Here is a 12833-nt window from a genome sequence, read left to right as displayed (position 1 = left end):
TTGTGCTCTTCCAGACAGGAAGAGACTTCAGAGCTGAGGGTACCAGGATGGCTGGCCAGGAAACAAATGTCAGCGGCAGAAACATCTAGGTGTTAAGTGAGGAAGAGTAAGACTTTGGAGCCAAGATAAAAAGCCAGAAATTCTAAATTTTCCCAGGATAAAAAACTTCTGAAAATGTTTATCCTGAGAGATGTGCAGTACTAAATTTCCCTGTATTTCAGCCACTGTCTCCTGGGTTGGATACTTCCCTTGGAGACCAACTGCGCAGGGATTTCAACAACATGGGAAAAGCTCAGGAGAGGAAACTATGGAGTCTGGACTCACAAAAAGATAGGCAGGGTGACTGAACTGGGTTTTCATCAAAGGATTTATGTTCATGTGAAATCTTTAATTCCAATTCTGGCGGGACACACATCCCCTCAAAATTTTGGACCAGTCCTCAGCTGCTGTCAGGTCAGAATAACTAACCTTATCAGCTTCACTCTCAGTCTAAAGAAAAACTGGAAAAATGTTCACATATTACAGCCAGGCTTAAGGTATTTTTGCTATTACTGGGCAGACAGACCTGAGTAACTACGTGCAGACTCTTTAACATAGAAAAGGGATGCCTGTAGTTTTCCTTTCAAGCTGATAAAATAACATCTTTACAATAAAAAACTTCCATTTTTTTCTTACTCCTCTTCCCACTTTAATTTATTTATTTGTACTTTTGGCTCTTCATTTTCGAAGATTTCATACTCGTTGCTTTAGGACAAAAAGAACTGTGATGACAAATATGGTTGTTATGTTTCATCTTATTCTCAAGGGTCTTTTCTTCTGCAGATGATGAGCATCTGCTCCTAGTCCTGTAGAAATCTGATTAACAAAGCATGATCTTTGATTAGCATATTTCAGAAATTGTTTCTTATTATGAGCTCTCCTTAGGGCTTGTATGCTTAGCAGTAGAACAACCTTCCAAACTTTAACATGTTGAGGAACTTTGCAGACATATAAATCCCTATTTTGTCCTTTTACGTTCATATGGATCATGCATTCTGCATAAGCGGAAAAAAACTCTATGAATAATAATCCAGATTGTGGGGGTTTTTATGTCTTCTGACAATTCCCACAGTTCTGCTTGTATTTAATAAACTTCTACTGTGTTGAACTGTATGTAAGGGCTATTTGTAATGAATAATAAATGATGCTTCTATAGTGTGTTCCATTTAAGGATCTTCATGAGCTTTTCCACCATGAATGAACTAATTCCTCCAACACACAGGTGGGGAAAAGCTTTGTTTATTATTATTGCCGGCATTATTATTCTTTTCAGATTTTAGAAGCAAGACACTGAGGCAGAGAGAAGTTGAGGCTTGATTTAAAAGGAAATAGTGACCGGGATTTCCAACCACATCTTTTCCCATTCCTGTGCTTCAAACTGATGACCATTCAACAATATTTTTCATTTTCAAGAGACAATTTTTCAATTGCAAAATATGTCAAAGTTGTGTTTCTTTTAACAATAATGTATTGTGTGATGCTATTTCAGAATATACATACTTCAGAAATGCATGCATTTTTATTGCCTTAGAAGACCTAAGGAGTTCCTGAAGTGGATATAATTCTTCAGTTAGAGTAAATCTTACTATGAAAAAATGCTAAATATTGAAACTGTGCATGATGTCACTAGACCATGTGAGCCTAAATCTTGATTCTCTTATTGATGCCAAACTCATACCTTGAGTATGAAACCAGACTTCCAAGGCTAAACCCACATCCCCATTTACGCAGGCTCTGGCTGATAGAAGACTATGAGCACAAGGCCAGAGAGTGCTCTCCAGCAGCCCAGCAGTGTTGGCAGCTATTAGCCCTGGGCTCCTAGCCAATTTGCACAACGGTTTCTGTTGATGCAGCATTTTGCATCGAGGATGTGTCACCAGCAAAAGCAGAGAATGTGCGCGTGCTCCAGTAAAAGAGCAAGGCCAGCTGCAAGCCAGCAAAAGTTCTGGTCATTAAATTTTTTTGCGTGGATATGACCTTTGAATTATATCAGCCCACTGAACCTATAATCTGGTGACCCTTCACGCTCCAAGTGGCACTTACGTATTAAAGGCTTTGCAGAAGGAGGGTATCTCAGTCAGTTCTGCAGTTTAAGAATATCGAGGTAGACACATAGGTAAGGAAATTGTGGCTTGCCATTTCAACCCTTGTGAAATATCTGCCTCAGTCTTCAACGCAGTCTCCAGTGAGAGCGAAGTAAGAGGATTAAGAACGTATATCTCACCCGCCGCAGTTCTGGGAATGTAGAGAGCAGGGGATGGGCTACTTAAGTACTCAGTCAGCTAGTCTGACTTAGAAAAGACACCGAAAGACAACAGCAAAACACCCCTGAAGAGCCTTTTCAGCCTTTGTTCTTCTCAGTGGGACAGACCCTGGCCCCTCAAACACTGCCTATATATTTTCCTAACGGCATGTCATTGGGTATTGATGCCTTGTTGTTTATGGGGCAGGAAACAGTCTTTTCTCCTTCCTTGCTCACTTCACCTTTTCTATCAGTTTTAATGGCTTTAAAAGAAAAAGCTTTTAACACTTGTTTTGTTTTTACGATTTCCCCGTCTTGCACCAAAGGCATTCCACTAAATACATATGCACTAGTGAAGCTCAATTGCCCATCACAAATGTGTAATGGGTGTAAATGTGGTAAGAGCTTGTAGCTATGGCTGTTTAAACCAACACAGAACAGCTGCAGCACTTCAGCACTGCAGGAAAACAGAAGAATCCTCTGCTTGTTGGAAGTACATTTGCTGTCGTATAAAGAAATTTGGTACACAGAAAACGGAAACTTCTTGTATTTCAAATAGATCCTTCAGAAGTTTCTCTGATTGTTCAGTAGAAGGGGAAACTCAGTTATCATAACGTGCAATAAGAGCTTTATATAGTCCCAAAAATGAAACTAAGAGTTGCCCATTTCCTAGAGCGTTCCATTATGTGGGGAGGAAGGGGAGAGGTAAAATGTGATTTGAGGGCACACTGAAGAGGAACAGAAAGTCAAATCCATGGCAAAATAATGTCGAAAAAAAAGCTTATCTAAAAATCACTTCTAAAACAAAGGTGAAATTTCTCTGTATGGCTGTGACTTCCCTTCTTCTGAAGTATTCACATACCCATTTTTTGAATATTTGTAATTCATCCTGGCAGATATGTCTTATTGCCGATCTTTAGAAGCATCCTTTTGTAAGAGTATGAATTTAGATAGATAGCCTTTCGAATGGGACTTGATTGCAGAAAAGTATTTATAAGAGATTTTCCCAGGTGGGATCAGTGCTCTCATTGGAGTGGTACCCAGCACAGCACTGCGTCGCTCCTCTTTTTTTTATTTCAGAGATTACCAAATCACCACTCATTTAAGGAAGCAGTCTGTAGAAACTTGGCAGGAGCAGGCAGGCTTGCACACTGGCAGGACAACAAATACTGTCTGCCTCTGCTGAGCTTCTGTAGGGACCAGGAGGCTGCCCCAGTGTCTGCTCCAGTGCCTAATGCACCAGCGTGTTCTTGCCTCTGTGAAGGAGCAGCTCATGCCTCCCCTAAGTTCAGACCCTCTTGCTCCCTTTGGGTGCTAAACAGGATGATCCCAAACTAAATCCTGATTTTACCACATCAAGCATCTGATACATACTTAATATCTTCATTTATTTGAGGAGAGGGGAAAAGTATGTGCCATTCTAGTAAAACCTAGTGTAATATGCCAAGTGCTCATTTCTTCATTTAGTATTAGGAGACATTTTTGCGTATAGAGGAACAAATGAAGGAGCTTCTCAGACTCTCACTGCTCCTTTCTGAATGTGTTTGTTGCATCTGAGGAGAACGGTTCATCGCAAGCGAAATGGGGATCTTTGCAGGAGCCTCCTGTTAGAATATCGGGAGTGTGTCGCTGTGCCATTTCAGTCTCCTAGTACCCTTTTCAGATAAGTGGGGGGGGGTGCGGTGCATGCGCATGTGTGTTAATCCTTGTGGCCTGGCTAAATGCCAATTTTGGTAATTACTTTCTGTCTGCAGTCCTTTAAGTCCGTTTGCATCGTCATTAGGGTACAGCATTATTCACTTCTTCAAGTCCACTGTTGAGCTGCCTTGCAGTACAGCTGTTAGAGTGGCAGATTTTAACCAGAGGATTGGTACATGGATATGTTCAGGAGGAACGTTAATGGGATCTTTACTAATCAAAACTGTAAAGAGGGTATCTGAGGGTAAACCCTAGTACCCTGCATTTTCCAGTGCAGGACTGCATGTCACTTTTGCACATAGAATCATAGAATCATTGAGGTTGGAAAAGACCTCTAAGATCATCAAGTCCAACCGTCAACCCAACACCACCATGCCCACTAAACCATGTCCCTAAGTGCCTCATCTACACGTCTTTTAAATACCTCCAGGGATGGGGACTCCACCACTTCCCTGGGCAGCCTCTTCCAATGTTTAACCACCACATTTTCCAGACTCCTGACTAGCTGTAGTACCTCAAATCATCCAACGCATTAGAGGGAGAGAAACTCCCTGTACTGCCACCATGTCCTTTTCTCTAGCAGCTTAAGAACTGTTGAGATAAAGATTGCCCGCTGTATTATTCATCCTGGGGCTGGCTGAAGTACTGAAGATACATTTCTGGGCAATGTGTCCCTGTCTGTCCCCAGGTTCTCCTAGGCTCCTGTTAGGCTACTGGAGAAAAGGACAAAGCAGCAGTGATCGCTCCTCAGGGAACCAAAGCCTCAGACCAAAGCAGGGATGCTACCACCAAGAGGGGGAACATCGGATAGTGTCAGAAGGAGAATAAAGAGTGTAAGGACTGACTTTAGAGGAAGAACCTTTCCTGAGGAGCATCAGCAGGGACAACAGCTTGGGTATATTTGCTCTGAGATAGCAACTCATCATGCTCTCTAATCCCACTTCCGACAGCACTGCTGGTGATGTAAATTGTTGTACAAAAGCCCAGGATTATTCTATTGTTATTACTGCTCTTCTGCTCAAGCATTTCAAGTACAGGAGATGCTTATCTGTAAAAATTAAAAATAATTTCTACAAAATAATATGCCTGTTATACAGTATCCGTGAGATTAATTTTATTAGCACTCTGCAATGTCAGTTACTAGGTAGCTTCTAAAATACTAGTCATTTTGTTACTTGTGAGTGTATTTTATTCCACCATAACTTTTCTATGAAATGAATGGCATGATACAGATTATTATACCAGGACTTGATGCAAAAGTATCATGTCTAATATTAATGTGAATGCCAAGCTAGACTCAGATCACTGTTCAATAATCAGAGTCTTTAAGGTCTCCATCTATCTTTCTACTTAAACATCTCTATTTAACATGCAGTCTGAAAACAATGGCACATACTGTAAAGTGGCAAAGTATTTACTCGCTCAGATGTGGGAGTGTTCATTCTAACCAGTTGTCATCTGTCAACGAAGAGATAACTTTTTATGCATTTCTCACTTTCTTTTTTGATATGTTTGGTTTTTTATAGCCCTTGATCCATCCAAAGATCCATGTTTGAAGGTGAAGTGCAGCCCACATAAAGTGTGTGTCACTCATGACTATGAAACTGCTATTTGTGTAAGCCGCAAGCAGCTGGTACACAGGTAAGGAAACTGTATGTTGTCTGAGGTTTTTGTGTCTTCATAGACATCCGGTATGATGAGAATTAAAATGAGAAAACTCCAAAATGAACATTAAAAACCATAATTTTAAAACATTCCTTTAAAGTTTAATTTGCATTTTTTTCCCAAAACCAAACAGAAGTCTTATCATTTATAACTGAGGCTATTCCAGAAAGATGAACTGGAACATGGTACCCACGTAGTGTGGAGTGCAGAATGCTCTCCCAGTTCTGGTTTTCTCCTCCCAGAGAGTAGTAACTATGCATATTTTAAAATTTGAAAACCTGTCATATGAAATGAAAACACTGTGTCAGAGACATCTACAGTTCCAGTAACTTAATTAGCAGCAATTCAAAAGAGATTAATAAAGATTTTTTTTTAAAACTTAATTAGCAGCAATTAAAAAAAGATTAATAAAGATTTTTTTTTAAAATATATCAAACCTCTGCTTAAATTTGGTAAAGAACTGAAAAATGTTGGTGGAACGTTGTAGAGCATCTCCCCGGGGAGTCACATAATTACAGAAAGCTCCAGATGTGATCGCTGAATGACTGAATTAAGAACAAATGAAATAGCTAATATGTTAAAAGCTTTGGCCAAGATATTCAAATTAGACCACAGAACTTCACTGAGAGAAGATAGGAATGAACAAAGGAAGGCCTACTGAGCGTAGGTTGAAATATGCTACAAACAATCAAGAATGAAGACATTTATAAACAAATTTAGAGAAAACAAACTAACATCGCCCTATTTTGGAAGCAGAACAAGTAGAACCAGTAAGGAAACTGGTCTTGAGTACCTCCAGAGTGTCTCTGAGTCAAGACCCAGAATAAAACTTGAAGAAATAAGCCCCTCCACTTGGCAACAGATGTCGAATAAAACCTGTACTGCTGTAATGGGCAACTCTGAATGGTTGGTCTGTACTTTAAGAAAAATACGTTGTGTTGCTTTCATTACATTTGAGTGATAAATCTGGGGACTGGTCTCCAATTTCTTTCCCTACTTAGTAGGGAAGCAAAAATTTGCCAGTAACAACTCGGATCCCTAAATGTCATTGTCAGCTGAGATTTTAGTTCCACAGCTGTTTAAGCCAAATTAAATTCAGGATGATCTGATTCCCATGTACCTGTAGTACATCTCATCTTATCTCGCTGCTACCTGGCTGAGGAAGCTAATCCAGTAAAAAAATTGTCTTTGATTTATAATACAAAGTTAATGGTGTAATGTGCGTGAGGCAGTATGTTTAATCTTTGGTTTTCAATATGGAATGAACCCTGGAAGGATGTTACGAGTATGGGTATGTGCAGTGTTTACATTCTAATGACATTTTTGGCGTTATGTAGCTTACATTTTCTAGTTAGGATGGATCTAAAGCGCTTGCATTATATAGTAGTCTTTATGATATATAGACATAGATCTTGAGCCAAATGCTTTCTGAGCTATTTCCAGTATTTAATGTCCCAAAAGTGGTCAAAATGGTACAGAGTAATGATGTAGAGGAGGAGCTGAATATCCCTTTTTTCCAGAAACCAGGCTGCGTTTCATGTGATCTCTCTCTGTTTCCTCCACTGCCTGCAGCTATTTCGGCTAACCTTTGAGTAGCGCTGTGACTATGGAGATGAATAGAAAAGTATTGAAAACTTACTTTGAAAATTCTCCAAACAATTTCCAGCAAGTTTTGTAATGCTGAAAGAACTACTGCTGATGTGTGATAGTGGGACATACGTCCCCAAAGTGTTTTTATTCTCAAAATATCTGGCTACCCTTGCCTCCGAGGGTAGACATGTCAATGAGGAAAGTAACTAGGCCAAATCATCTGCTGATTTGAATCAGTGGAGTGACACCACTAAAGATTTTCATCTTTAGTCCTGCAACATTCTGTTCTTTTTTCTGTGCCTGACCTGAATACTGCTGTATGTCTGACTCCAGTCATATTTAAGGCTGTGTTAGTCAGGAGTAAATGCATTACAAGTAGTGGAGTTGCACCTATTTAAAACCAGTGAAAGCCTGAATACATTAGTGTGGGCGCATGTGTAGTAAGAACCATCAAATAACACAGCACCATTACGATTGCGTTGCACATCCACAGTGCTTTTGGGTGTGCTCAGAAGGATTTTCCATTTCATGCATCATTATCAACTTGCTGTAGTGGCTTTACAAAGCATGTAGGCTCAGCAAAAACTCATCAGGAGAGCAACATCTTGCATTACTGCTGAGGCTTCCAGACAGAGCTCTGCCGATTTGCATCACCTGATTAACTGGCCTGCTGAAGTGTTGCAGCACAAGGAAACTCTATTTTTCCAGGCGTAGCGTAGCTAACTTTGAAATCACCAGTGACAATGCAATGCTGTTGCTGTTTCATTTCCTTTGTGCTGGAATGCAAACTTTTTAAACCACTGCAGGAATACAGTAACAGTGTATAAAATTGAGTTAAATGGAAACTTGTTATTTTACATTTACTCAGACCCTGGCTCCGTGATGGCTAACTCATCCTGTAAGTCTTCCAGGCAGGGCAAGCCTCCTGCCTTTAGAGTAAGACTCTCACATCTGGCAGCACGGCTGTCACGTACTTCACAAACAGTGCTGTGGTTTTGATCCTGCCTACGGTGGACCTGCTGGATGTGGGATCCCCTGACCCAGCTGGCAGGGCACATGGGGTAGGTCTGTGGGAGAGCAGCTCACGGTGCTGGTAGGTTTGGTTGTGGGTTCCGCCAGGGTGCCAAAGGAGCCTGCTAGAAGTTCCGTGCCCCAGGGGCACCCTGGCAGCCTGGCCTCTCCTGTGCAGCCTCCTCCTTCCCTCTTCCTCCTTCTCTCCCTTCCACAGTCGCCTGGTGAGCAGCCCTGGGTCTTGAAGATAAGGGAGATGTCTGAGAGGTATTTCAGACAGATAATAGCGTTTTGTCAGCGCATCTCTAAGGCGTTTACAGTACAAATTGGACAGGGCATTAAGAGAAAAGGCAAGACTGAGCAGCGATTGAAGAGTGTGTAAAAGATAAATTTGAAGGTACCTTCTTATTTGCTTAATAGTCCTTGGACTCTAATGATAGAGCCTTATGAAATCTTTTGTGTGGATTAAAACCCCTTTCAATTTGCACATGATCTATGAGGAAGAGTCTTTATTAGTTCAGTTTTGCATGAAATGCAGTAGTTAATATCTCTCAAAGATTTCTCATACATTTGCATTCCTGTAAAACTTCACGCCATTTGTCTCTGCCAGTGTTAGTGCAGCTGATGGGAAGGAAGGATGTCACTCTTGGGCTTTTTTGAAAGGAACAGAATGAGAAAAGAGGATTGATGAAAAAATAATGGCCATATTAACATGTCCAAGGTTTACAGCTTTGTTCAGTCCATTTAACTGGCGATCACTAATTAGTTCATCGCTGCAGTGTATGTCACTCACGAAGGTAATCATGCAACGTCTCTGCTTCTCTGCTGTGACTTAGAAATCCAGCTATGTACTCAGTATTTCTTCAGTGCTTTTGAGGCTACTGCTGCTGACAAAAGAGGCCACCACTGAGTTCCTCACGATTTTTCTTTTTTAAGATCTGGACAAGTTTCCCGATAAAACATCAGTTGTTCTAAATTACGTATCAAAGGTTTGGTCTGATCAACATGGCAGTGTTGGCAATACACTTATCCACAACGAGCAGACAAATCTCCCTCTCTTTCTTTACAAATCCTGCAGCTGATACACCATTTCTGGTTAGGAAGGACCCTGTTGAAAACAAGCCCAGTAAAACATCCCCATATGTGAAATTGAGCGTTTTCGTACCACTGCTACATGCTATTTGTGTGCTTTAAATAGTGTCCAAAAGGGAATTCACGAATGAAGGAAATTAATAATTGCAAGAATGTCAGTGACCCACCTGCTTTCCAGAACGGCTCGGGAGCATTACAGAAAAATCTGACCACAGCAAATGCATTTTTAGGGATTTACTGAAAAGTTGTGCACATAAGCAAGGATTTTAAACAGCGCTATTCCTCAATGTCCATGTATTAGGTCAACAGTTACCTTTTAAAATGCACTAAACATAGGGCCTACAAACCCTAACACTGTTGCTTTGCTCTCCTCTCTGACTCGTGCGTGTCTCTGTTTCCTCTGGCTTGCTTTCATGCTCTGCCAGTGCTGCTAAAAGCTAATGAGGGTTGGCAGAACACCAAGCCCTCCTTTGGGGGTAATATCTTCCCATGCCTAAAATCTGACTCCCACATTTTCAGTGGCCTGACCGATGTGAGGGAGGGCTTGTTCCTAAGCTCGTGATGTTTAATTCTGCGTGATTTATGTGGTAATGTTTATCAAAGCCTGAATACGTGAGCAATCTATATGAGGTGTTGTAACAGAAGCAAACCTGGGAGATGATTAATTCTCTTCGGAACTACTAATAACATCAGTTTGTTCCCCGATTAGCCTTTCTATTCTCTTGCTCATTTTCATGCCGATTCAGAAAATAATTGTTGTTCATTTGTGTATTAAGTACAATTCAGGGAAAAAAGCAGATCCCAAAGGGAACTTTACAAAATAACATTGTTCAGCTTCCTGTTGGTTTGTTTATCAGTGCTAGTTGTATGTGTTTTACTTGTATTTTCTTGAAAGGGCCACCGCAAGCAGCAAGATGGGAGAACCCAGACAATAATAGGGCAAGACCACTGTGTAGTTTATTCATTTTTTGGTCTTTCTCCATGGAGGCTATCCAACTAGTTTTTCTAGTAAGCTTTTATTACTTCAGAAGGTAACTCCTCTGCAAATCCCTACTTTTCTTTCAGTTTGTGCTGAAAATGAAGAAGGAAGGGATATGACTCCCTAACAGGGTGAATTCTATCCCATTTCATTGAAGTCTTGATGCTTTTTTGTAAGCTGGCAGATGCAAGACAGGCAGAATTATGCAGAAAATTTGGAAAATCTGCTGTAAAAATACTGTTCTTTCAGTTATTATTTAATCTTAGCTGAGGAAAAATGCAGTTATTTTCAGTGGTGCTGCAGCAGAGCACAGTTTGTTCATCCATCTTGGGTAGGCAGCATGCCAAAAAACATGTTCTGGGACACTGAGGCCTTCCTAGAGTAACGGGGCTCCATAACCTTAATGGTGAGATGTGGGACTCCACTCAATAATTTAGGATAATAGAGCTCTATAAGAAAATCATTAAGAAGCTTAAATTGTTAATGTATGCACTAGATGCAGAAAACATAAATATCAAAGTTATTTTCCACATCCCCAGAGTTTTTTGGAAGTTCTGGGATGAATTCACAGTTATGAGTTACATTTTACTGTGGATTTGTTTATGGGCACCAAATGAATTCTTTTGTTGATTAACATTTTCAGAATTAAGGGAAGAAAACTGCCCAGTTCAGAGCAAAAATAAAAACTTTTGACCATTGTTTTAGGAAAAAATAAAGCTATTTCAAATTTGTGGGATTTTTTTTCCCAAGTAACAATACAACAATATTTACATCTCTCTGCAAACTCTTTTGGAGTCACTAAATCTGATTTTCCCTGAAAAAAAGAATGTTTTCATGCAAAGCATTTTATCCACCTCTAATGCTGAGCATTGATTTCTCTAATCTACTGGCACAGATTTTTGCTTCAGAAGAAAGAGCGTTGAAATATTTGATTAAACACACACTCACAAAACCCAACAGATTGCATTAGGTTTTTTTCAAACAAATACATTGTACGGGGGAAATTGCCAAAATTTAGTCTTATTATTCCCAAGGGTACCTCTGACAGAATCTGGGAGAACTATGAATGAAAGTTCTAGACATGAACAGGATGGAGTAAATGACATTTTTTTGTACTTTGTAGACTATAGTGCATTACTCTGTAAAGACTATTATTCTTTCTAATATCTAATCACTCACGGTACATTGCACAGTTTAACTGTAGCTCATGCTGTTTGTCCAGAAAAATAAATGAGAATCCAGGAAAATCAAAGAGAGAGGGGCCTTTGAGGTCACAGCCAAGTACATCACATAATGCGATGTGCAAGTGGTGTGCAAGTGATGTGTGCAAGTCCTTAGGGAAAACTTGAAAGCTTTTAAAAGTATTTCATCTCTGGACTGCCTGACAACAAAGGCATGCCTCTGCTACAGTGCAAAAGCTTTGGGGTTTGCAGCAGACAAGTAATGGACACGTGGAAATCAGGCATGTTTGTTTTTCTTATGTGGGCTAAGTTGCCTTTTAATAAGACAGAGAGCGCATGGTATTATGTGCCATCAATCTACAAGTGCTCAAGGGGACCGCTGAATATTAAGGGAGAACAGCATAAGAGCCTGGCACTATCCTTTATTCCCCATTACAGTTATTTTTAAAATTTTGATTATGAAAATTACCATCTGAGCATGAACTCCCAAAGGTCAATAGCTTTTCCTCCAAGACAGTCTCCATCTTTAACAGCCCAGGATTCAGTCCAAGGATGCTTAAATATTGGAACAGCACTCACTGGTTTTAAAAGCAGATATTACTCTACTGAACAGGATAATCTGTAAACTGTAGGTCTCATTCTCCAAGTGGTCCATTTCTCAGTTTCAGCTCTGCCTAAGGTAAATCGCTTTTAACTAAAGAGACCGTAGGGAGAGTCTGTGGAGGGACTAGCTTTCGCCAGTGAAGATGAGCTAGTTCTGTTCTGAAACATGAGAGTGACCTACTTGCTGCCAGGAGTTTCTGCACAAAAATTCTCCAGTGTATTATTTTCTGGAGGAAGCTGGCTGTGGTATCTCCCCTCAATAGACAAGACTTCATGTACCTTTTCGGCTTTTTTCTGGCTTTCCCAAGCTCTGGATACGCTGTTGACTTCGGTTTAATTCAAAACTCAGAGGTAAAAGACCTCTGAACATTAGCCAACATGTAGAAGGAAAGGTCTTTGACTTTAAGTACTGCAATCATCTTTAAAGCTGAATTCAAATAGGGTTCCTGACTCAAAGCAAAAAGTGCCCAAGTTTTGCACCATGCATTGTGGCATTTCCATGCATTTTCAGACTTTAACAGAAAAATGTAGACATGCTAAAGTATGGTCAGGCAGAGCGGAGATATCTCCTATCGAAATATGTGTCCTGTACATGGCACGTACAGGATAACCAGGTGATCAGGCCCAGTCAGCATGGGTTTATGAAAGGCAGGTCCTGCTTAGACTAACCTGATCTCCTTCTATTACAAGGTGACCCGCTCAGTGGATGAGGGAAAGGCTGTGGATGTTGTCT

The 12833-nt window shown here is 40.4% G+C and overlaps 1 protein-coding gene across 1 annotated transcript in view; it reads left to right on the top strand.

The window, feature by feature from the left end:
• Positions 1-12833, top strand: part of SPOCK1 (SPARC/osteonectin, cwcv and kazal like domains proteoglycan 1) — a 334606-nt gene that overhangs the window by 195476 nt on the left and 126297 nt on the right. The window contains exon 4 of the mRNA XM_009285903.1: positions 5506-5620. Within this exon, the coding sequence (XP_009284178.1) occupies positions 5506-5620 (115 nt within the window). The remainder of the gene's footprint in view (positions 1-5505; positions 5621-12833) is intronic.

The sequence above is a fragment of the Aptenodytes forsteri genome, unplaced genomic scaffold (genome assembly GCF_000699145.1).
Source record: "Aptenodytes forsteri isolate BGI_AS27 unplaced genomic scaffold, ASM69914v1 Scaffold54, whole genome shotgun sequence".
Taxonomy (NCBI): domain Eukaryota; kingdom Metazoa; phylum Chordata; class Aves; order Sphenisciformes; family Spheniscidae; genus Aptenodytes; species Aptenodytes forsteri.
This window is presented reverse-complemented; position numbering and strand designations above follow the sequence as displayed.